This window comes from Podarcis vaucheri, assembly GCF_965113315.1.
Source record: "Podarcis vaucheri genome assembly, chromosome: 9".
Taxonomy (NCBI): Eukaryota; Metazoa; Chordata; class Lepidosauria; order Squamata; family Lacertidae; genus Podarcis; species Podarcis vaucheri.
The window spans coordinates 22,802,446-22,823,895 of record NC_138767.1 but is presented as its reverse complement, the minus strand read 5'-3'; the positions used below and the strand labels follow the sequence as shown (position 1 = coordinate 22,823,895).

The window sequence follows — 21,450 nt, the reverse complement described above, 5'->3', positions numbered from 1 at the left end:
GCCTGAAAAACAACTTGCAACAGCTGTAGTCCTATTTTTAGAGCAGAAGATGCTGCGAGAGTGGCTTTGGCATAGTGCTGGGCTGTGCACATGTTTATGACAAGAACTTCTTTTAAAAAAAAGAGAGTTGGATCCTTGAAGGAAATTCGCTGTCATGCTGGAATATGGATTGAGATGTTTCCTCTGGGAGGTTTCTTCTTCGTGGTCCCCTCCCCATATCACACGTTTATCATAAGAACGCAAGAAGAGTCAGCTGAATCAGGCCAGTGGCCCATCTAGCCTCCCAGTGGCCAACCAGATGCCCATGGGAAGCCCACAAACGACACAGGAGCACAACAGCAACTACACGTGCCTTTTGCAAGGAACGTGGGTCAACGCACATTCAAGAGTGGCCATAGCTCGGTAGTAGCATCAGGACCAGTTTTGCCATTAGGTAGAGTGAGATGACTACCTCAGACAGCAGATACCAGGGGGTGAGCAGCAGTGGTGGCAAAATGTGGGAGAACATATGTGCCACGTGGCCTCCTCTAGCAGCCCCTAGGATAGCCTGTGGTCTTCGGATGCAGTGCAGGATGCTCCCCTGCTGCCAGTATTAAAATAATATTCCAGCGCTATTCTGGTCAGCTTCTGTACATAGAATTGAAAGAGGGCATAGCAACATAGGAAGCTGCCTCATCCCAAGTGAGTCCATGGGTCCATATAGATCAGTGTTGTCTGCACTGGCTGGCAGCGTCTCTCCCAAGGTTTCAGATGGGGCATATCCAGTCCCATCTGGAGATGTTGGGGATTGAACCTGGAACCTGCTGCTATGCAAAGGAGATGCTCCATCACTTGGCTATGGTTGTACCCCAGAGTAGGAGAGCAAAGTTGAAAAAGAAAGGAGGCGTGTTGTGGCTGCACTGTGTCAGTATTTCAGCTGAGTGCTTTTGGGGAGGCAGTGTCCAATAGCATCCTGCTACGACATCATTGGACCAAGTTGGGTGACCCCTGCCCATGATACTGGCACATGATTCAGTCCTGGCCTGTTCAGTTGTGGGATTGAGCTGTGAGCCTCGTAGAACCTTATATTGGCATCACATACAACATCCAAAACAAATCAATACAGAATTACCACTTCCCCAGTGGCACAAAACATTTGCTAAAAGAAAGGAGGCAGAGCAGTCTATCGTCACATCTCTTGGTCTCCTGGGAGATCAGACGTCTGCTGTGTATTTCAACGACAAAAAAGAGCTGTGAGCCATGTTATCCCCCTCCCATTCACAAATTACCACCTCTATTTATTTTACTTTTATTTAAAAAAATATTTTTAACTGCTCTTCACCAAAAAGATTCCAGGGTGGGTACTGCCCTATCAATGAGATTTCTGGGGGAGTCTGTGTTAGTGGTCCCCCAAATATCCATCAGAAGCTGGTGAGTGTCAGAGGAAAACTGGAGGACTTGCCCTTCATGGGAATCTGATGGATATAGATATATATTATTCTGGAAACTTTTTCTTAATGGCACTTGAAAGCTTGCTTCACACTTTTTATTTCTGAAATTGTAAAGTCTGCACACAATGACTTTATCACCTAATTTCCCCATGGAGAACATGCCATAATCACCATGTGCAGACTTAACAGTTAGTCTTTAAGGTGTCTTAAGTCTCTGGGCTGTATTCAGCTAAATTTTTCTCAGAGCAGAGCCATTTAAATTCATGAACTTAAGTTACCCTGAAACCTGTAAATTAGGTCTGAGATTGCCCTTGTCTCATCTTTAACAATAGCTTGTTCGGACCTGAAGAATGGCCGCCCATCAGTGTTAGTGGTGAAGTAAACAGATCTTTCCATTTTGAGAGGGCTGTTTTCTAAGAAATGAATGTCGCTAGTGTTAATAACCTAGAAATAGGTGCATTGCCTGGTTTACACTCCTTGTAACTTGATACGTTGGCAGGCAAGCCGATTCCCTGGGATATGGAGAAGGAGCTAGGCGAGTGCAGTGTGGGTTGCCAAAATTAGTAAGGCTCAGCTGCCAGTTATTAGGATTACAAATTTAGATCTGTAGGTCACTATGCAAAACTTTAACGAGATCTATTGTATGTACATCTCCAGGGTGGGGAGTTCTGAGGTCAAGTCAAGACATGTCTTCAAGCTGTGGTCAACAACTTGTTTTGCCCTAGACACCACCCTGGAAATCTTAACATGAACCAAAGCTAACTTTCATAGCTCAGTTGTATGCTATCCACATAGCTTGCATATCATTTTACTCAAAGCTGCTGGTGTATGTGGGACTGACTCTGTGATAACCTGATGCATTACCCAGCCATACAGAAACTGCTTTCCATGGCTTCAGCTCATTCTGTCACAGTCATGCTCAATTTATTTACATACTGCATCTATTTATTTTTATTTGTTGTTATTGTTATTATTATTCACATTCATATTCATATTATTTTTATGTGCTTACCACTTTTCCTCCAAGGAGCTCAAGATAGCATACATGATTCTTCTCCCCCGGCTCATTTTGTCCTCACAATGACCCTGTAAAATAGGCCAGGCTGAGAGACAGTGACTGGCCAAAGGACACACAATGAGCTTCATGACAGTGAGGATTTGAACCCAGCTCTCAAAAAAATCTAAACACAGTAATGATGCATATACAATACTGTTACATATAAAAATATAATATTGCTGTGACGTATTGCGAAAAAAACGCAAGTGTTCATTTAACCAACAGGTCAAGTAAAAGTACCCAGTAACGTTGAGTCAAAAAATAGCCCCAAAGCAGATAGCATCAATATTGAACATTCTCCCCCTCCTAGTCTTTTACATGTCAACCTAAAAGGCTGGAAAGTCTCCTTACAGTTCTTCCTCTGAGAGTAGCTCACCTGTGGAGTCTTCTAGGGTTGGAGGGTAGGGCAAGGCAGGTGGAAACAGCAATTCGCCTGGTGGCAAACACAGCCTCTCTTCTCGAAGTTGAGGAGCTGCAACCACATGGGTGTGGGTCAAAGATGTGGGCCTTTTCTACCTGGCCGTTCTCCTTGCTTCCAGCATGGTGTTGATCCAGTGGTATGAAATAGACTGTTTGCTGTTCTTATGCAGTTTTGACATCTGAGCCTTACTGCAATGATATGGGATGAGGCCAGGGAATAGCATCTAGGAGGCCCTTACCTCTGGAACAAGTAGAACCTTCATCTGAACGTTGGAGCTTTCTGCTCGGGATTGCAGCCACTCCATTTTACAAACATATACATTTTAGGAATATCTAGGCAGGGTCAGGTTGGGGAAAGCTGCTTTAGAATCTTGTTTCCACACTTCAAAACGACCTTGACAGATTAGAGAACTGGGCCAAAACAAACAAGATGAACTTTAACAGGGAGAAATGTAAAGTATTGCACTTGGGCAAAAAAAATGAAAGGCACAAATACAAGATGGGTGACACCTGGCTTGAGAGCAGTACATGTGAAAAGGATCTAGGAGTCTTGGTTGACCACAAACTTGACATGAGCCAACAGTGTGACGCGGCAGCTAAAAAAGCCAATGCAATTCTGGGCTGCATCAATAGGAGTATAGCATCTAGATCAAGGGAAGTAATAGTGCCACTGTATTCTGCTCTGGTCAGACCTCACCTGGAGTACTGTGTCCAGTTCTGGGCACCACAGTTCAAGAAGGACACTGGCAAACTGGAACGTGTCCAGAGGAGGGCAACCAAAATGGTCAAAGGCCTTATGAGATGCCTTATGAGAAACGGCTAAGGGAGCTGGGCATGTTTAGCCTGGAGAAGAGGAGGTTAAGGGGTGATGTGATAGCCATGTTCAAATATATAAAAGGATGTCACATGGAGGAGGGAGAAAGGTTGTTTTCTGCTGCTCCGGAGAAGCGGACACGGAGCAATGGATCCAAACTACAAGAAAGAAGATTCCACCTAAACATTAGGAAGAACTTCCTGACAGTAAGAGCTGTTTGACAGTGGAATTTGCTGCCAAGGAGTGTGGTGGAGTCTCCTACTTTGGAGGTCTTTAAGCAGAGGCTTGACAACCATATGTTAGGAGTGCTCTGATGGTGTTTCCTGCTTGGCAGGGGGTTGGACTCGATGGCCCTTGTGGTCTCTTCCAACTCTATGATTCTATGATTCCTCTGCATAGGAAAGCAACCTTTCCGTGAAGCAACTTGCCTTTGTGTTTAATTCCAGGAACAGTGCTCATTTAGCTGGGACTGGGGCCCCTCTTTCCCTACTCAGGGCATTTGGAAGGATGTCAGGATTGAAGCATATAATCTTTGCCGCCTGCTTTATTTCTCGGTGACTCCTCAGTATGGTAAGTCTTGTCGTTCTTTAACTGTAGAATGAATCAGAAAAAAATTGATCCCGGAGGATGGAATCCTTCCATGTAATAAACAATGGTTGAAAGGTTTGCACTAGGTTCTCCCCCCCACAAAAGATACAAAAGCATAGATCAATAACACACTGGAGTAATTTCAGCATATGACACAGGGGCATCATCTGTTCTTTACTAGTCCAGAAATCCTCTGCAAGACACATTATTCTTTCTCACTGCATCACACTCTTCCTTGCATTCCCTACAATTGCATCTCTGTGCCATGAAGGGCGTGAATTTCCAGCCTTATTTATTTTGAAGCTCCTGAACACACCTGTCCTCCCAATTTATTTATTTTTAATTTGAATACATTCTATCCTGCTGTTAACATGGGTCCCTTCCTATCCAGGGGATTGTTTGTGTCCACATCCACTTAGGTTGAGAAATATTGCTCTTTCAGTGCTCTCGGGCTGAGATTTTTCCTGCTCATTTCCAATTAACACTTCTCCCTCTCACCTCTGTTACATAGAAACGCGGCCACCATCTCTGCACTTTGTCTCCATCTTCTATTCTTTGTGCACCTTCTCTCATCTGGCTCCTCATGTCTGGAACAGATTCTTTTTCTCTTGTTTATCAGATCCTCTCCCCTGTCTTGAAGGGTCCCTTTCCCCAGGGGTCCAATAGTTTGGTGAAGGTTTTTCTGATCTGTGCTCGTAGCAAACTACAGATAAGATTGGCCATCCTATGGCAGTCTTTTGAAGAAACAAAGGCCCCTGTAAATGCAGGGGCTGCATAGAACCAGGAAGTAGTAGTCTTTAGCTGCAGGAATTGGTCTGAAGCATTCTCTCGTGTAGTCACCCATTGGATTCCAGGAATCAAAACTGGGCTTCCCTTGCTACAGCTGCCAAAGGGCCAAAGCTTGGGGGTAGAGCACATGCTTTTGCATGCAAAAAGTCAGATGAAACACCTGGCCTCTCCAGATAGGGCTGGGGAACACCTCTGTTTAAAACCCTAGAGAGGTGCTGCCAGTCAGTGTGGACACTAACAATCTGGATGAGGAACCTGTCACCCTCTGGATTTTCTGAAGAACAGCTCCCATCGTTCCGCTTGGAGTCAGTTGTAACTAAGCAGCATATAAAGTAAAAAATTCTGATCATTGGTCTTGCCAACTAAGGCTGATAGTTGTTGTATTCAACAGCATTTGGAGGGCTATTGTTCCTCCATTCTGCAGCTAGATGGACCTAACTCTGCGTAAGACTGCTTCTTAAGGTGAGTGGTGGTAGAGCCTTTGCTGTGGTGTGTCATGAGTAGGTATGAATTTCAGTTTCTTTGCTGCTTGTTTGCCCAATCCCAAATTCACTTCCCCACATCTATTCATCAGGTTGCATTTTTTTTAAAAAAAGTCCTCCTGAAAATGTATCAGTATTTTAGTTCAAGTTAATCCAAATATACTTATTTTTGTATGTCATTTACCCGAACACAGGCATTTTTTCAAAGCATATTTCTTGCAGTATTTATATTTACCCTAACATAAGGCATTTAGGTATGTTATTTTCATTAAGATAGGCATTTTACATTGGTGTATGCTGGAGAATTACACTGCAAAACTCAGAGAAGTGTGAATTTTGAAGGATGGCTTTGTTTTGGTTCTCATGTTGTTTTGGAATCCGCGAATCAAGGTTCACCTTTAAATGTATGCAGCCCTGAACAGGATGTGGTCTAAGCACCCTCTTATTTATTTCCTGCTGAAGGAAGGGTATTCCAGAGACTTTTTGCTGCCTGCCCTTCTGCCCCCTTGTCCTTGACATCTGTGACATTCTGTCTGTCACTTCATTTCTGAAATGGATGTTGCTAGGGCTGAAAGGGCTCTCCATATCACTGGATTTCTCCCAGTGTTGAGATTTAAGGGTTTGGGGCAAAAGCAGCTGCATGGCGATGGCTGTAACTTGAGAGGAGTTCCTATCGTGTGCTTGTCCTGAACTGAAGCCACCTAACCGGTTTCTGTTGCTGGTAATCACTTGTTTGTCGTCCAGCTTGCACTGGGGTTGACTGGCTCAAAAGGACAAGTTGCTTTTCATAATGGGCATTGTCCCAACACGTTACATACAAGAGAGCTAGGCATGAACTTGGGAAGTTCCTCATTCAAAGTTAATCTCAGTCCAAACTCACTGTGTGGACTTTCAGAAGCTAATCTATCTGAATAGGAACATGGGAAGCTGTCTTACTGTTGTATTATTGTCCATACCTTAGCTTTGGGGGGCAAATGTGGCCCTCTAGATCTCTCTCTTGGGTCCTCAGGCCACCTCCCTCTCTAGTCCCACCCCACCCCCCATCATCCCAGCTCCATACACGCCTTGAGTGCCTTTGCCTGACCGTAATGTCTCCTTGAACTAAGGTTTCTTGTTTTCTGGATGGAGTGTCATTTAGGGGGTTTTTTTGGGGGGGTGTAGGTGGGCATTGTTGCAATTTTGCTGCTAAATCATACAATCCAAAATAAAGATATAAAAAACAAGACAAAACTAGTCACAAACAATAAACAAAACATCACAAAGTACACAACCAGATTGAAAAACTTTCACCGTTTTTTTATACAGTGGAAGTTTTTCAATCTGGTTGTGTACTTTGTGACGTTTCATTTATTGTTTGCGACTAGTTTTGCCTTGTTTGTCGTTATGCAATTTTTCATATGTTGTAAGCTGCCTTGCACACGGTTTGAACTTTCAGAAAGGCGGCGTACACATAAATGATTGGTTGATACATATATGGCAACTTTTGCATGCAAAGAAATAAATGTTTACAAGCAAATTACAGCCCCTTGCTGGCCCCCCATTTTTTATGTGGAGTTTTAATAATGAAAACATTACAGAGCTGATGTGCTGGAAGTGCCAAAGCACTCATAGGGAAATGTAACAGTGTATTGCAGCCTCCGTAAGCGCTCCTAAGTCCCAGTAACTTTAATTGGGAAAGTAAAGCTCTTGCTCTCCCATTGAAGTCAACTGGACCTAAATGTTCTAAACTAGGTGTGGAGTGTGCCCTTATTATTACTAAACCAGCCACTTTGCCTCTGGATGATACTGGGAAGACGGCAGTCTTTGAAGCTTCTGGAAATGGCTCTAGCCCTTTGCAGAAATTAACACAGCTGGAATTTCCATGGAATGCCAAGACAGCATCAGGAGTTGCTTAGTATGTAGCCTTCCAGCTCCACCTGTTGAGAACCAGGTATGCAGCCAGATACAGTTTCCCTTCAGTCAGCTGGGGGTTCTTTTTGGGAGCTCAGCTCTTGCTTATCCAGAAGAAGAAAAAAATCAAACTTGGAATACTGAACCTATTGATCTTTAAATCAGTCATGTGAATGCCATTTAAAGTGGTTCAGAGCTTTTATTTATTTATCCAGGTGGTCTAATACATCTTTTTTGCATAATCAGTACCTAATGGAATGATTCCTGCAGCTTGTTGATATTTCTTTTAAGAAGAAAATATGATCACCTATTTGGGAGCTCACCCAAATAGGTGTTTCTGTACCTGCAGTATGAAGTGGTCTACCATCCCATCTATTGCCTCAGTCTACTGCATGTTAAGACAAGGGGTAGTATGCATCTGAATTTTACTCAAGGGTAGACCTGCTGAAATTAATTTATCTAATTCAGCCGTATTCCTTAATTTCATTGGGTGAGTTGAATGTGGGAACCATTTCTGGGATATGATCTGTGGCTTCGCACGTAAGACAAACTCAAGGAGACATGGATGTCTTTGTTGCATTTGCTCTGGGGGAAGAGGGACTGTATTTCTGCTGCTGTATTTCTTATACCAGTTCAGCCATTCAGGCAATAAAAAGGGCACCTGGCTTCCTGCATTTACTGATATGCAGGATTCTCCTGTTATATGTCAAGGAGATAGCAAAGCAAAACTTTGGCCAGAGGCAAGTGGTTTATTCAAGCATAGTAGGAAGGCAGCCTCCCCTGGAGGCGTGGGTTCGTATCCCACTTCTGACACCAAGGGACGTGGAGGCGCTGTGGGTTAAACCACAGAGCCTAGGACTTGCCGATCAGAAGGTCGGCGGTTCGAATCCCTGCGACAGGGTGAGCTCCCATTGCTCGGTCCCTGCTCCTGCCAACCTAGCAGTTCTAAAGCACGTCAAAGTGCAAGTAGATAAAGAGGTACCGCTCCGGTGGGAAGGTAAACGGCGTTTCTGTGCGCTGCTCTGGTTCGCCAGAAGTGGCTTAGTCATGCTGGCCACATGACCCGGAAGAACTGTCTGCGGACAAATGCCGGCTCCCTTGGCCAATAAAGCGAGATGAGCACCGCAACCCCAGAGTCAGCCACGACTGGACCTAATAGTCAGCGGTCCCTTTACCTTTACCTTTTAGGAAGGTTGGAGGAGCCCTTTCTAGGAATACTCTTTGAGTGAGTCATGATTATTTGGGCTGGCAAATGCTCTGTGATCCAGCAGGAGACCACCTCTGATGTGCATGCTGATGTGGCGAGCACACTTGAGTGGCCAAAGAGAAACAACTGTAGACCCCATCAAATCCAGACACAATGGGTTCAATTCATTCCCCGGTCTCAATTCCACTCACTTCATAGGCCTACAGCAGAGAAGAATTCCATGCATTTTCTCTGAATGAAGCATTTGTTCAACATGCAGAAATGGTTATTCTATCCAGAAATTGTGATATTTCCCCAAAACAGCTGTATTCGAATGTAGATCGAATAAAAGCAAAATGTAACAGATGGGGAAAGCCCTTGGTAAACGACCGTGACACTCTTGTTTCTCCAGAGTCCTTGTTGTTACGAAATGGCTATCTTACTTTCTTGCAGCTGGTGGGAAAATAAGTACCGCATTTTTTGCCCTATAGGATGCACCGGCCCATATGACGCACCTAGATTTTTTTTGGGGGGGGGAATAAAGGGGAAAAATTTTTTTCCCCAGGTGCAGGGCTGGAGGCTCGGGCTTCCCCCGACCCCAGCCCCCAGAACAGGCTGTTGCCCGCAAGCCTTGCAAGCCCGGTGGAACCTCCCGCCGGGTGCGCAAGGCTTGCGGACATCTGCCCGAAGCACGGGGCGTGCTCCGCAGCGCGCCCCGTGCTTCGGGCTGCAGGGTGCCGCCCGCAAGCCTTGGGAGCCCATCAGGCACTCCCACCAGGCTCCCAAGGCTTGCGGATAGCTTCCTTAAGCCTGGAGAGCGAGAGGGGTCGGTGCGCACCGACGTCTCTCGCTCTCCAGGCTTCAGCAAAAGCCTGCATTCGCCCCATAGGACACACACACATTTCCCCTTCATTTTTGGAGGGGAAAAAGTGTGTCCTATAGGGCAAAAAATACGGTATCCCCAACCTGTTTTACCAGGGTTAACTTTGTGCCAGTGGTGCTACATAAGCAAAACTTCAAAAAACAAACAAGCCAGTGTGGTGTAGTGGTTAAGAGCGGTAGTCACGTAATCTGGGAAACCGGGTTCGCGTCTCCGCTCCTCCACATGCAGCTGCTGGGTGACCTTGGGCCAGTCACACTTCTTTGAAGTCTCTCAGCCCCACTCACCTCACAGAGTGTTTGTTGTGGGGGAGGAAGGGAAAGGAGAATGTTAGCCGCTTTGAGACTCCTTAAAGGGAGTGAAAGGCGGGATATCAAATCCAAACTCTTCTTCTTCTTCTTCTTCTTCTTCTTCTTATTGTCTATATACATTAAACTACCACCACTGTAGAATTTAGTGTTTGAACATCTTGATGTGTGTTAACAGACGCTCTAGACTTGAGGCCACCTGTGAAAGTATGGCTAGTTTTGTGCAGCAGTTTTTGAAGCGTGAGGCAGGCCTCCTTATTGAGTTAAAGCCAGTTGCTAGAGGAGCTGGAGTACCTGCCTGACCACTCCCTCTGTGTAAATGTTGGCTAGCAGGTAGGAAGGCTACCACACCTCATCATCACGTTTTATGTTCAATTGCTTCATTAAGAGAGGTCCTGTGCCCAGCCTAGTGACAATTTCAAGCCCTGAAACAAAAAGTCCAAATGATGCCATTCCCCAATGTGTGTGTGTGTGTGTGTGTGTGTGTGTGTGTGTGTGTGTATGTATAATCTCCTAAAAAAGATTTAGGAGAGAGTTGTGAAACTGGTGCCTTCATTAACTTATGAATTTGCAGCCTGCCTAGATTTGCTCCAGCAACACTGGCCTAGTTACTTCACATTGTCTGTGATGGATGGGTGGGTGGGGTGGGTGTTGGACCAATGGCTCAAGTCGTGATGTGATAAGCATAGAATCATAGAATCATAGAGTTGGAAGAGACCACAAGGGCCATCGAGTCCAACCCCCTGCCAAGCAGGAAACACCATCAGAGCACTCCTGACATATGGTTGTCAAGCCTCTGCTTAAAGACCTCCAAAGAAGGAGTCTCTACCACACTCCTTGGCAGCAAATTCCACTGTCGAACAGCTCTTATGGATGGATGGGTGGGTGGTTGGTGGATATCCTGTTGGACCAATTCAACTATGCGTTCATATAGAAATCAGGGTCAGAAAAGTAGCCCCCCTACAGATGTTCCTGGGCTCTTGAGTCCAATCAGCCCTAGTTGACATGGTCAGGGATGGTGGGATTTGTGGTCCAACAACATCTGGTGGGTGACAGCATTCACATCCTTTACCTCTTCCTGAACCTCGGCCCTCCAGATGTTTTTGGCCTACAACTCCCATAATCCCTAGCTAGCAGGACCAGTGGCCAGGGATGATGGGAATTGTAGTCTCAAACATCTGGAGGGCTGAGGTTGACCTCTCCATAGATTGATTTGGACTTGTGCAATGTGGTTTGGGACTGGAGGTGATTCCAGATATTTTACTTGAGCCTGAGGTGGAGTGGGGTTCCTTTGTCTTCTTTGTAGCTGTTCAGTGGTGGCTGATTAGGGATCCCTCCTGGAGAAATGAGGGCTCAGCAGCCGGCCACAAACCCCGGTTTCTGATGTTGGCCCAGCTCAGACCCTTCCTTACTTTTGTTGTCTGCATCCTTTCAAGCAACATTCACAATGACTATAATGACTACAATGACCCTGATAACTTTTTGTTTTATGTTCAAGCTGTCGAGAACAATTCCTGGTTTGCACAGGTCCAAACCAGACAAGGGTGATTGCATTTAACATGTCTAGTGTTTTTCTGCTAAAGAACAGCTATAAGTGGTGTGTGATTGGGACTGAGGCCATTACATGCAGGACCCAATGAAAATAGCCTCCTCCTCAAAGCTCCTGTTCACTCTGGGAGATGAATGGCGCTCTCTTCTTGGGCTTAGCAGCAGCTTGGAGAAAGATCTTATCGAGATCATGGTCTTCACTCTCTTCTCTGTGCATTAAGGACCTAATCTCCCTCTCCTGGCTGCTACTTAGAAGAAGAAAAAAGCTAGAAATTGAATAGCATGCCTAGTTTATGCCATAATCACCATCCCTTTGAGAAATTCTGAACCATCTACAAAATACATCTGGCATAGGAAAATGTTAGTATGAGCCGGCTACCACATGGGTTCATCTGTAGGAGCTTTGGTGGCAGTAGCAGCTGAGTAAATTTATGTGACTAGCTTCTGGTTTCATATAACGTCTGAGTGGCTGGTGTCCTTCAGATGTTGGAATCCAACACCCATCAGCTCCAGCTAGCTTGACCAATGGTCAAAGATGATGCAGGTTGTAGTCCAGGTGCATCTAGACCCGTGTTTCCCAAAATTGGGTCTCCAGTTGTTTTTGGACTACAACTCCCATTATTCCTGATCACTGGTGCTGCAAGCTAGGGATGATGGGAATTGTAGTCCAAAAATAGCTGGAGACCCAAGCTTGGGAAACACTGATTTAGAGAGACACAGGTTCCCCACCCCTGATCTACTACATTTATGTCTTGACCTTCCTGCAGGGAGCTCTGGGTGGGATGCATATTATCCTCTTTATCATCACAATTATATCCTCATGAAAACAACCCCGTGTGATGTGGATAGCAAGATGTGTCTTCCCTTTGGCTCCCTGTTGGTGTCATGTTGTTGTCTGGGGATTTGAACCCTAAGTGTGAGTCTGTCTCCCTAAGTGTGAAGACAGACATAACCTCCTAGATCACAGGTGACTAACGGTATGTGTCCAATCTGTCCGCTCAAAACAACCTTCTTTGTTTTTGTTTCGTTCAGTGCAAAACACTCAGCAGTGGAGTCTCAAAATAGAGCTGGATTTTGATGTCATCAGCTCAAAGCCAGTTGCTGCTCTCACGACTGTGAGCATTCCTGAGCTGCAGACGCAGCAGACATTCACAGTGGAGATTCGTCCTGGTGAAGGCAGCGCCGTGCTGCTCATAAACATAAGTAAGGTGAGGGCAAGTTCTGCTGAATGCAAAAGTATTTCCTCTTGCTATGTATGGGTCTGCATCAATAAGGCCATAGATGTTACTCAACCACAAGGCCATAGATGTTACTCCTGCTGTTTTGCACACCCATATATGGGAAGTCTATGGGCACATTTCACGCAAGGGAATATACTGTGGTTTTCAGTGGGAGAATTAAGTGTGTGCTCCTATCCTTTTCATTAACTTAATTTGGCTTGACCTGTGTTGTCCACTTGTGGCACATCAACACCCTGAAAAGGAGGCAAGGAAGGAACTAGGACTTCTGGTTTTTATAAAAGTTTCCCTGTTTGGTTGCCTAGGCAAGATGGTGCTCACCATAGGTGACCAAATATGCAGCAGTAATGTGCAGTCCTGAACATACATTGGCCAGATTTGCAAACTTTGGCTAACTGTGAGTGAACTTACAGCAGAGATTGCAGCTGCTTTGCTCCTTCCTCTGGTTCTACTGCTGCTGCTGCAACACTTACCAAACTTTTGGTTTGCCTCACTCTAAACAAACCATCAGCTGCGGCCAAGGTTTGTTCTTGACTTAACACTCATTATTTGTACTGGTGGATGTGGGGCATGGAATGGGTACCTGAGATATGGAATCCCAATGTTGTGGCTCCCCTGAAGGTATATAAGGAATCAAATAGTTCTTAAGGAATTTATATGAGTATTTCTTAACCACAGCTCATTCAAAAAGAAAATGGTATTGTGCAATACAAGCATCAAGATGTCATGTAATTGTAAAATACAAAACAAATGACCAGCACTGAATCAAATTAACTCTATATAAATGCTTGAGCAATGACAAACCTAGACAGCATCTTAAAAAGCAGATACATCACCTCGCTGACAAAGGTCCATATAGTTAAAGCTATGGTTTTCCCAGTAGTGATGTATGGAAGTGAGAGCTGGACCATAAGGAAGGCTGATCGCCGAAGAATTGATGCTTTTGAATTATGGTGCTGGAGGAGACTCTTGAGAGTCCCAAGGACTGCAAGAAGATCAAACCTCTCCATTCTTAAGGAAATCAGCCCTGAGTGCTCACTGGAAGGACAGATCCTGAAGCTGAGACTCCAATACTTTGGCCACCTCATGAGAAGAGAAGACTCCCTGGAAAAGACCCTGATGTTGGGAAACATGGAGGGCACAAGGAGAAGGGGACGACAGGGAACGAGATGGTTGGACAGTGTTCTCGAAGCTACAAACATGAGTTTGACCAAACTGCGGGAGGCAGTGGAAGACAGGAGTGCCTGGCGTGCTCTGGTCCATGGGGTCATGAAGGGTTGGACATGACTAAACGACTAAACAACAACAACAACATAAATGCTTGATGAAACAGAAATGTTTTAGTAGGTAGTGAAACAGAAGAATTGTGGGTGCCCAGACTCAAGTTGCAGGCCTTATAAATTAATACAGGAACCTTGTAGGTCAGTAACCAGTCAGGTCAGTAGCACATAGACAGCCAGTGCAAGCTTTTATTAAGCACTGGACTTGCTCTGAATTGAAAGGAGGACTTCAAATGTCGTTCTTCGTGCAGCTGCCTCTACACATGGCTTCAGAGCTGGCCACAGGTGATGAGTAAAAAAAAACCCCAACCGAAACAAAACCTTGTGATTATTGCTAATTTCTAAATAATAATTTTGAAGGCATAAATGCAAGGGTAAGTGGAGAAGTCAGTTAACTCAATAAGCCGGGAGTGGGGAAACTATGCCCCTGCTCCCGATATGTTATCCTTGCACATTGGCTGATGGGAGTTGGAGTCCAATGAGGGCCACAGGTTCCTTACACCTTCACAAAGCCATGAGCCTTGAACCCTGATCTCCCACCCAAGAACTCAGAACCGCTTGCCCATGGTTATTGGATGGGCTGTAGCGCCCTAGTAACACTGTGTGTATTTTTCATCTTCCCTGCCCCATGGCAGATTATCTTTCCTTGCCCCATGATCTTGCATTCTGATTAGAAAGCAATCAAGAGTTGTGTGTGTGTGTGTTTGTGGACTGAAAGCAGCCTCGAGTCCCTAATTTATGTTGTTATATGTATTAAAGCAACAGGAAATGTACCATTGAAGCTGCAAAAGTCATCTCTGGGCAGTGTTTCAAAGCTGAAGCTGTGAGATCTGACTGCAGCCTTCTTAAAAATGTGTAATTCCCACCCCACCCCCCACCAAAATTGAGTGCACATAGTGTTTTCCAGCTAAGAAATAGCAAATGGGTGAGTGGGGATATGACATCACTGCCAGCCAATGAATACCCTCCCGCAGTGCCTTTGCTTCTAAAGCTATTCTGCATTTCACATAGCACCGTGGAAGATGCATATTAATAATGCTTCGTTCCCTGTGCTAGGAATTCATGGGCATTTTGCATGCTGCCGTTGGAAGTAATTCCAGAGAATGAAAGGTGGAACATTAGGGGCTCAGCTATGTAATCATGCCTTGGTAACAGGCATGACAAATCATATTGTTAAATTGTTTCCTCTGTACTTGCTTTCTCTTTGTGAAATGCTCACTTGATGCATTAACGTGTCCAACACTGATCCATCTGTTTTGATGTTTGCGCACTCTTATTACCTTTTAGACATTTTTCTGTACCCAGTAATTGACGAAAATTGTGCACCAACATTTGTTTTATGCGAACAGTGAGCTATCGCTGCTGTCTAAAAATAAGCGGCTTATTTTATTTAGATAGAAATGGAGCAGCAGAAAGACAACCAAATTGTGAAAACTCAACAGTAATTTTTTATAGAATCGTGTAGTGTGCTAATAAAACAGGGTGGGGCTGATTCCCTTGTGAAAGGTTCAGATACAGTATATTGCTTCTGGATGCACTGAGGAGGATCTCTGTTCAAGCCCCATTGAAAATGACCCACTGGAATGAATGGGAGCTTTGCAAGTGAATGCCTTTTGCGCAGCATGCCTGGAACAGTGACCTACAAAACAAAGTGCAATTTTCATGCTAAAAATGCTCTGTAAATGATTGCCGGCAGTGACAGAAGTGGGAACCAATAATAACGTGTTGCAGTGTATCTTCAGCCTCACATAGAAATGCTCCTGTTCCATGTTCCATGTTTCCTACATTGTTTGGGGCTTGAAGAGCACACATCTCCCCCCAGCCTAGAACTCTTGCTCTAACATGCTAAGGGCTCAAGGTCAGGGCTAGCTGCTTGCCTTGAATCTGAGCATTGTATTGCTTTACATGGCTTGGGTGGGTGCTGGGAAGAATAATGTGGGGAGAAAATAACAACAACAACAACAACAACAACAACAACAACAACAACATCTTTTATAACTCCAATATAAAAGCAACATCTTTTATAACTCCATGGTGCAGACCCACTAATTAGTGGTGCAGACCACTAATGGCCGATGCATTGGACAGATCCCCCCTCTGGACACTGGTATCATTGTAGCTTACCTGGAGAAGGCTGGGGTGGTGTAGGTTGGCAGCAAGGGCAGGGCTGTGAGTGCAAATTTCTGTCTGCTCCAGATAAGCTCTTGCCTCCCATTGATGGCTCTTGGCTTGCTATTTGAAGAAAACTTACTTAAGCGCTTCGTGCTATCAACATAATCTTTTCTGGACTCTTTAAATTTTAATTTCATTTGCTTCTTTTCTTTTCTTTTCTTTTCTTTTAAAAAGGCTGTAGCACTGGAGACTTGGTGGCCAAGAGGACATGGGAACCAGACTGGGTACAACATGACAACTACATTCATTGCAGAGGGAGATTGCAAGATTGAGAAACATTCTAAGGTATGTCAAGTTTGGAACACAGGAAGCTCGCTTATGCTGAGTCTGACCATAGGTCTGTCTGGCACACTAGACACAACTGGCAGCAGCTCTGCAGAGGCTCCAAGCGGCCACCAAAGCACATTCCTAGCCCTCACTGGGGTGGAAACTCTCTAGGTCAGGGGTAGGCAACCTAAGGCCCGTGGGCTGGATGTGGCCCAGTCGCCTTCTAAATCCAGCCCGTGGATGGTCCGGGAATCAGCATTTTTTACATGAGTAGAATGCGTACTTTTATTTAAAATGCATCTCTGGGTTATTTCTGGGGCATAGGAATTCGTTAATTTCCCCCCAAAAAAATATAGTCCGGCCCACCACATGGTCTGAGGGACGGTGGACTGGCCCACAGCTGAAAAAGGTTGCTGACCACTGCTCTATGTGATCAGGCCAGTTAATGTGATAAGCAAACACTACACCCCCCACATGGAGCTCCTCCACCTGGAAGCGGTTTTCAGCAGGCTTGAAGGCTGTAATGCTTGTATTAGGTCTGAAACAGGCCCTCCCAGAAGTCCAGAGGATCCCAGGCTGAAAAAAGAGGGAGTAAAAGAACTATGAGGGTAATCTGACATGGCAATAATTTTGTGTGTTTTGCTGTGTTATCATACATCCCATAAAATATTTTTTTTTAAGAAGAGAGCTAGAGAATCTAGGGCTGCTTCCAGCTTTTGAGCCCACTAGCCATAATAAAATAAATGATGGCACATGGAAACAAAACAAGACATTAAAAAAAGCGTGGGACTTAATGTTAGTATTTCCGCCCCCCCTTTAACAAATGCTTTTCTAGAATTTTTTTTCCTGTGCAAATGCTCTGGTTATTAAGGGAAAGAATCTATCTTTTGTGCAATATTGCGGACTGTTTAAGATGATGCAATCTTTACTAAATATCACCTCTCATTTGCTTAAATTTGCAGCTCTTAAGCTGCTAGCCATGGTGGCTGTGCTCTGCCTCTTCAATTGGAATAGCAGTTGCTGGAAATCACAAGAGGGGTCCTGCTTGTGGGTTTCCTGCAGGTATCTTGTTGGGCCACTGCGAGAACAGGACTCCTGATTAGTTGGGCCATTGGCCTGATTGAGCAGGCTCTTCATATGGTCTTAAGAGTGTGTCCCATTTTGGTCCAATGTGCATAAAAGCAGGTTGCAAAACGTATCAAATGCCACCCCCCCAAGTGTCTAAATCTGAGGCCCTTTTTGAGCTTGAGGCTCAGGTGAACCAGCCCTCCTGCCCACCCCACTCTGATTAGCCCTGATCTTAAAATATCAGAAGATGGCACAGACTATTCTACTGGCAGTTAGCTGTCCTTTCTGTGTAGCACCTGCACTGCCAGTCAGACTTGAAGACAAATTAACTGCAACTTCCAAATTCAAGAGGAAAATGTTTACAGCTGGACTTTCCAAATTCTCAAGCTCGTGTCATTTCTGGACTCTTAGCAGCTGGTATCTGCAATACGGATCTGCAAAAAGAAATGAGGTGATTTTGATATGCGATTGTGCAGTGGAAATTCTCGTCAGTGTTTAGCTGTGATGCATTGAAACTTTAGATTTAGGAAATTTGAGACTCCTCTTGTCAACTTTAGTATTCTTTAACAATAATAGTTTGCTGACTTAAAGCACCCTAGTTAGTAATTTTGCAGAACACAGGAGTCCTTTTGGTGCATGGGAATGGCAAGTGACAGGATAACTTAAATCTCTATTTCATGAGCGCAGTTCATCTCTGGTAGTGGAGAGAATTAATAAGTATATTATTTCATTTAGGGAGGAAAGTGGAACAGTCTGTTGTATTTGACTCTTGTTTTTTGCTTTAGTTCCAGGAAATGCTGTGCTCTCCTTACTGTAGGCATAGTTGATAAGATACACATTTTTTTCCACTATACAACGAAGCTGGTGGTTAATGATTTCCTGAACAATAGACTTTCTTTGTTGTGGAGTTAAAAGTGGGGGGGGGGGACCAGTTCCCATCTGCTGTTAAAAATAGCAACTTTGTATATTAGTTGTATCTCCCTTCCAAGTGTCAAAGACCTCTGAATTCAGTTGTTGTTGTTTAAAAAACAGAAAGGACTATAAAATGTTGTTTTTTTTCTATTTGGGGAATAATATATGTCCAAATAAAATAAAAGTATTTTCATCGATTGGAGACCTATCTGAACAGATCGGTATTTAACTATATGGAAAGCACTACTTATTGTTTCCTTTTTAAAAAGTACGGATCACTTTATGAATCCTTTTCCTTTTGAAATAAAACACATTTCAATTGAACAAAAAGTTTTTACCTTGAGATTCTAGGAATTTTTTTAGCAACTCCTGAGAGAGACTGCTTGGCTTCATGCCCAAAGACCTTGTGCTGATAAGAAAAGTGAATGACTTAAAAAGGGGGGAAGTTGTAAGTTTGAAAGGAAACTCAGCAGGAAAACTGGAGTGTTCCTCTTTAGGAACATAATTCATGTGTTACTGGATCAGACCAAAGGCCTATCTAGTTCCACCATCCTTTTCCCCATACTGGCCAACAAGATGCCCATGGGAATCCCACAAACAGGACATGATGAGAATAGCCCTCTCTGGTCATCATCGTTCCCCAGTGACTAGTATTCAGATAGACTGTCTCTGAAACTGGAGTTGCTATTATACTCATCTTGACTAGTGGCCATTCATTAATCAAATTTATCTAATTACCTTTTAAAGTGATCCATGTTAGTGACTATCTTATGGTAGCAAATTCTGTAGAAGAAGAAGAGTTTGGATTTGATATCCCGCTTTCTCACTACCCAAAGGAGTCTCAAAGCGCTAACATTCTCCTTTCCCTTCCTCCCCCACAACAAACACTCTGTGAGGTGAGTGGGGCTGAGAGACTTCAGAGAAGTGTGACTAGCCCAAGGTCACCCAGCAGCTGCATGTGGAGGAGCGGAGACGCGAACCCAGTTCACCAGATTACAAGTCCACCACTCTTAACCACTACACCACACTGGCTCTCCAGCACATTATGTGCTGTGTGAAGAAGTCCTAACTTTTGTCTGTCCTAAATTCTCCCAATGTTCAGCTTTGCTGGCCCACCCTGGCCCAGAGAGAGGGAGAAAAAAGTCCCTCTATCCAATTTCTTCACACCTTGCACAATTTTGCACACCTTTGTCTTGCTTCCTTTTTTTATTTTTTCTTCATTAAGTAGCCCCCAAGGCAAGATGAACCAGGGAAGAACTTCTGAAGTGCATAGCAAACATAGCACTCACCAGTATTGTACCACTCTTTCCCAGATGCCTGACAGTCTGTCTCTTTTTTGCAGTTATAGGCAGGCAGCAAAAACTGAAAGTTACTGAGTTATTGGTAGGCTGCCTTTCGTTCGATGGATTGTAGACGGTGTAAAGTGGAGATAAGCCCTACATTACTGCATATCTTTCTGGACTCCACAGCCACCTTGTCAGAAAGCAAAGCTTTTGAGGTTGCAGCGTGGCTTTTAGCTCAAGCTCCACACACGAGCCACCTTTAGCTGCATGCCTAGTTATCAAGAGTTGCCTCCGGACAGCCTATTTCCACGGCAGGCAAAGAAAACACTTTGAAAAGGGCACTGGTCAGCGTTGCCCTTTAAAAGAGTCCCACAACAGTTCATTGGGGCACCTTGCCCCCAATTTAATACCGCGTTGCTTTCACAGAGATCAAGTGTGAAAGGAATTAATTTGAGCAGACTGTGCTTTTTAGCCTTAACAAGATACGGTCTTGAGTGCAGCATCCCTGAGACCTGTTTGTTTTTTTTATGGCTCACAAAAACTGGGAGCATTTTCTGGAATGCTTGAGGAATGATTTTGCTCTTCCTTTGCCTAGAGGAGGGATGGTGAACCTGTGGTCTTCCAGATATTGTTGGACTTCAGCTCCCATCAGCTCCAGGCCAACATGAATGGTGGCCCAGAATAATAAGAGCTGGAGTGCAAGAGCAAACATCTGGAGAGCCACAGATTGCTCATCCTTGGTGTAGCTGTTCCTGGAGGAAGACCTGTGAGGGGAGACTCCATCAGGCAAGGCCTCCTTCCACCTGCCTTGCCCCACCCTCAGGCCCTGGGTCTCCTCATAAGAGAGCTGTTCCTGGAGGAAGAACTGTGAGGGGGGAGACTCCATCAGGGAAGGCCTCCTTCCACCTGCCTTGCCCCACCCTCAGGCCCTGGGTCTCCTCATAAGAGAGCTGTTCCTGGAGGAAGAACTGTGAGGGGAGAGACTCCATCAGGGAAGGCCTCCTTCCACCTGCCTTGCCCCACCCTCAGGCCCTGGGTCTCCTCATAAGAGAGCTGTTCCTGGAGGAAGAACTGTGAGGGGAGAGGCTCCATCAGGGAAGGCCTCCTTCCACCTGCCTTGCCCCACCCTCAGGCCCTGGGTCTCCTCATAAGAGAGCTGTTCCTGGAGGAAGAACTGTGAGGGGGGAGACTCCATCAGGGAAGGCCTCCTTCCACCTGCCTTGCCCCACCCTCAGGACCTGGGTCTCCTCATAAGAGAGCTGTTCCTGGAGGAAGAACTGTGAGGGGAGAGGCTCCATCAGGGAAGGCCTCCTTCCACCTGCCTTGCCCCACCCTCAGGACCTGGGTCTCCTCATAAGAGAGCTGTTCCTGGAGGAAGAACTGTGAGGGGAGAGGCTCCATCAGGGAAGGCCTCCTTCCACCTGCCTTGCCCCACCCTCAGGCCCTGGGTCTCCTCATAAGAGAGCTGTTCCTGGAGGAAGAACTGTGAGGGGAGAGGCTCCATCAGGGAAGGCCTCCTTCCACCTGCCTTGCCCCACCCTCAGGACCTGGGTCTCCTCATAAGAGAGCTGTTCCTGGAGGAAGAACTGTGAGGGGAGAGACTCCATCAGGGAAGGCCTCCTTCCACCTGCCTTGCCCCACCCTCAGGACCTGGGTCTCCTCATAAGAGAGCTGTTCCTGGAGGAAGAACTGTGAGGGGAGAGACTCCATCAGGGAAGGCCTCCTTCCACCTGCCTTGCCCCACCCTCAGGACCTGGGTCTCCTCATAAGAGAGCTGTTCCTGGAGGAAGAACTGTGAGGGGAGAGACTCCATCAGGGAAGGCCTCCTTCCACCTGCC

At 45.3% G+C, this 21,450-nt stretch overlaps 1 protein-coding gene and 1 long non-coding RNA gene across 3 annotated transcripts in view; one reads left to right on the top strand and one right to left on the bottom strand.

Annotated features, from left to right (window-relative positions):
* Positions 1–21,450, top strand: part of MANBA (mannosidase beta) — a 60,913-nt gene that overhangs the window by 16,963 nt on the left and 22,500 nt on the right. For both annotated transcript variants that reach the window (XM_082236921.1, XM_082236922.1), the window contains exons 5-7: positions 4,168–4,291; positions 12,425–12,600; positions 16,257–16,367. In XM_082236921.1, the coding sequence (XP_082093047.1) occupies positions 4,168–4,291; positions 12,425–12,600; positions 16,257–16,367 (411 nt within the window). The remainder of the gene's footprint in view (positions 1–4,167; positions 4,292–12,424; positions 12,601–16,256; positions 16,368–21,450) is intronic.
* LOC309540352 lies at positions 1,052–3,488 on the bottom strand. The gene is made up of 2 exons (XR_014223206.1): positions 2,864–3,488; positions 1,052–2,547 (listed from the first exon to the last, which is right to left on the bottom strand). It is a non-coding gene; the product is annotated as an uncharacterized lncRNA (long non-coding RNA).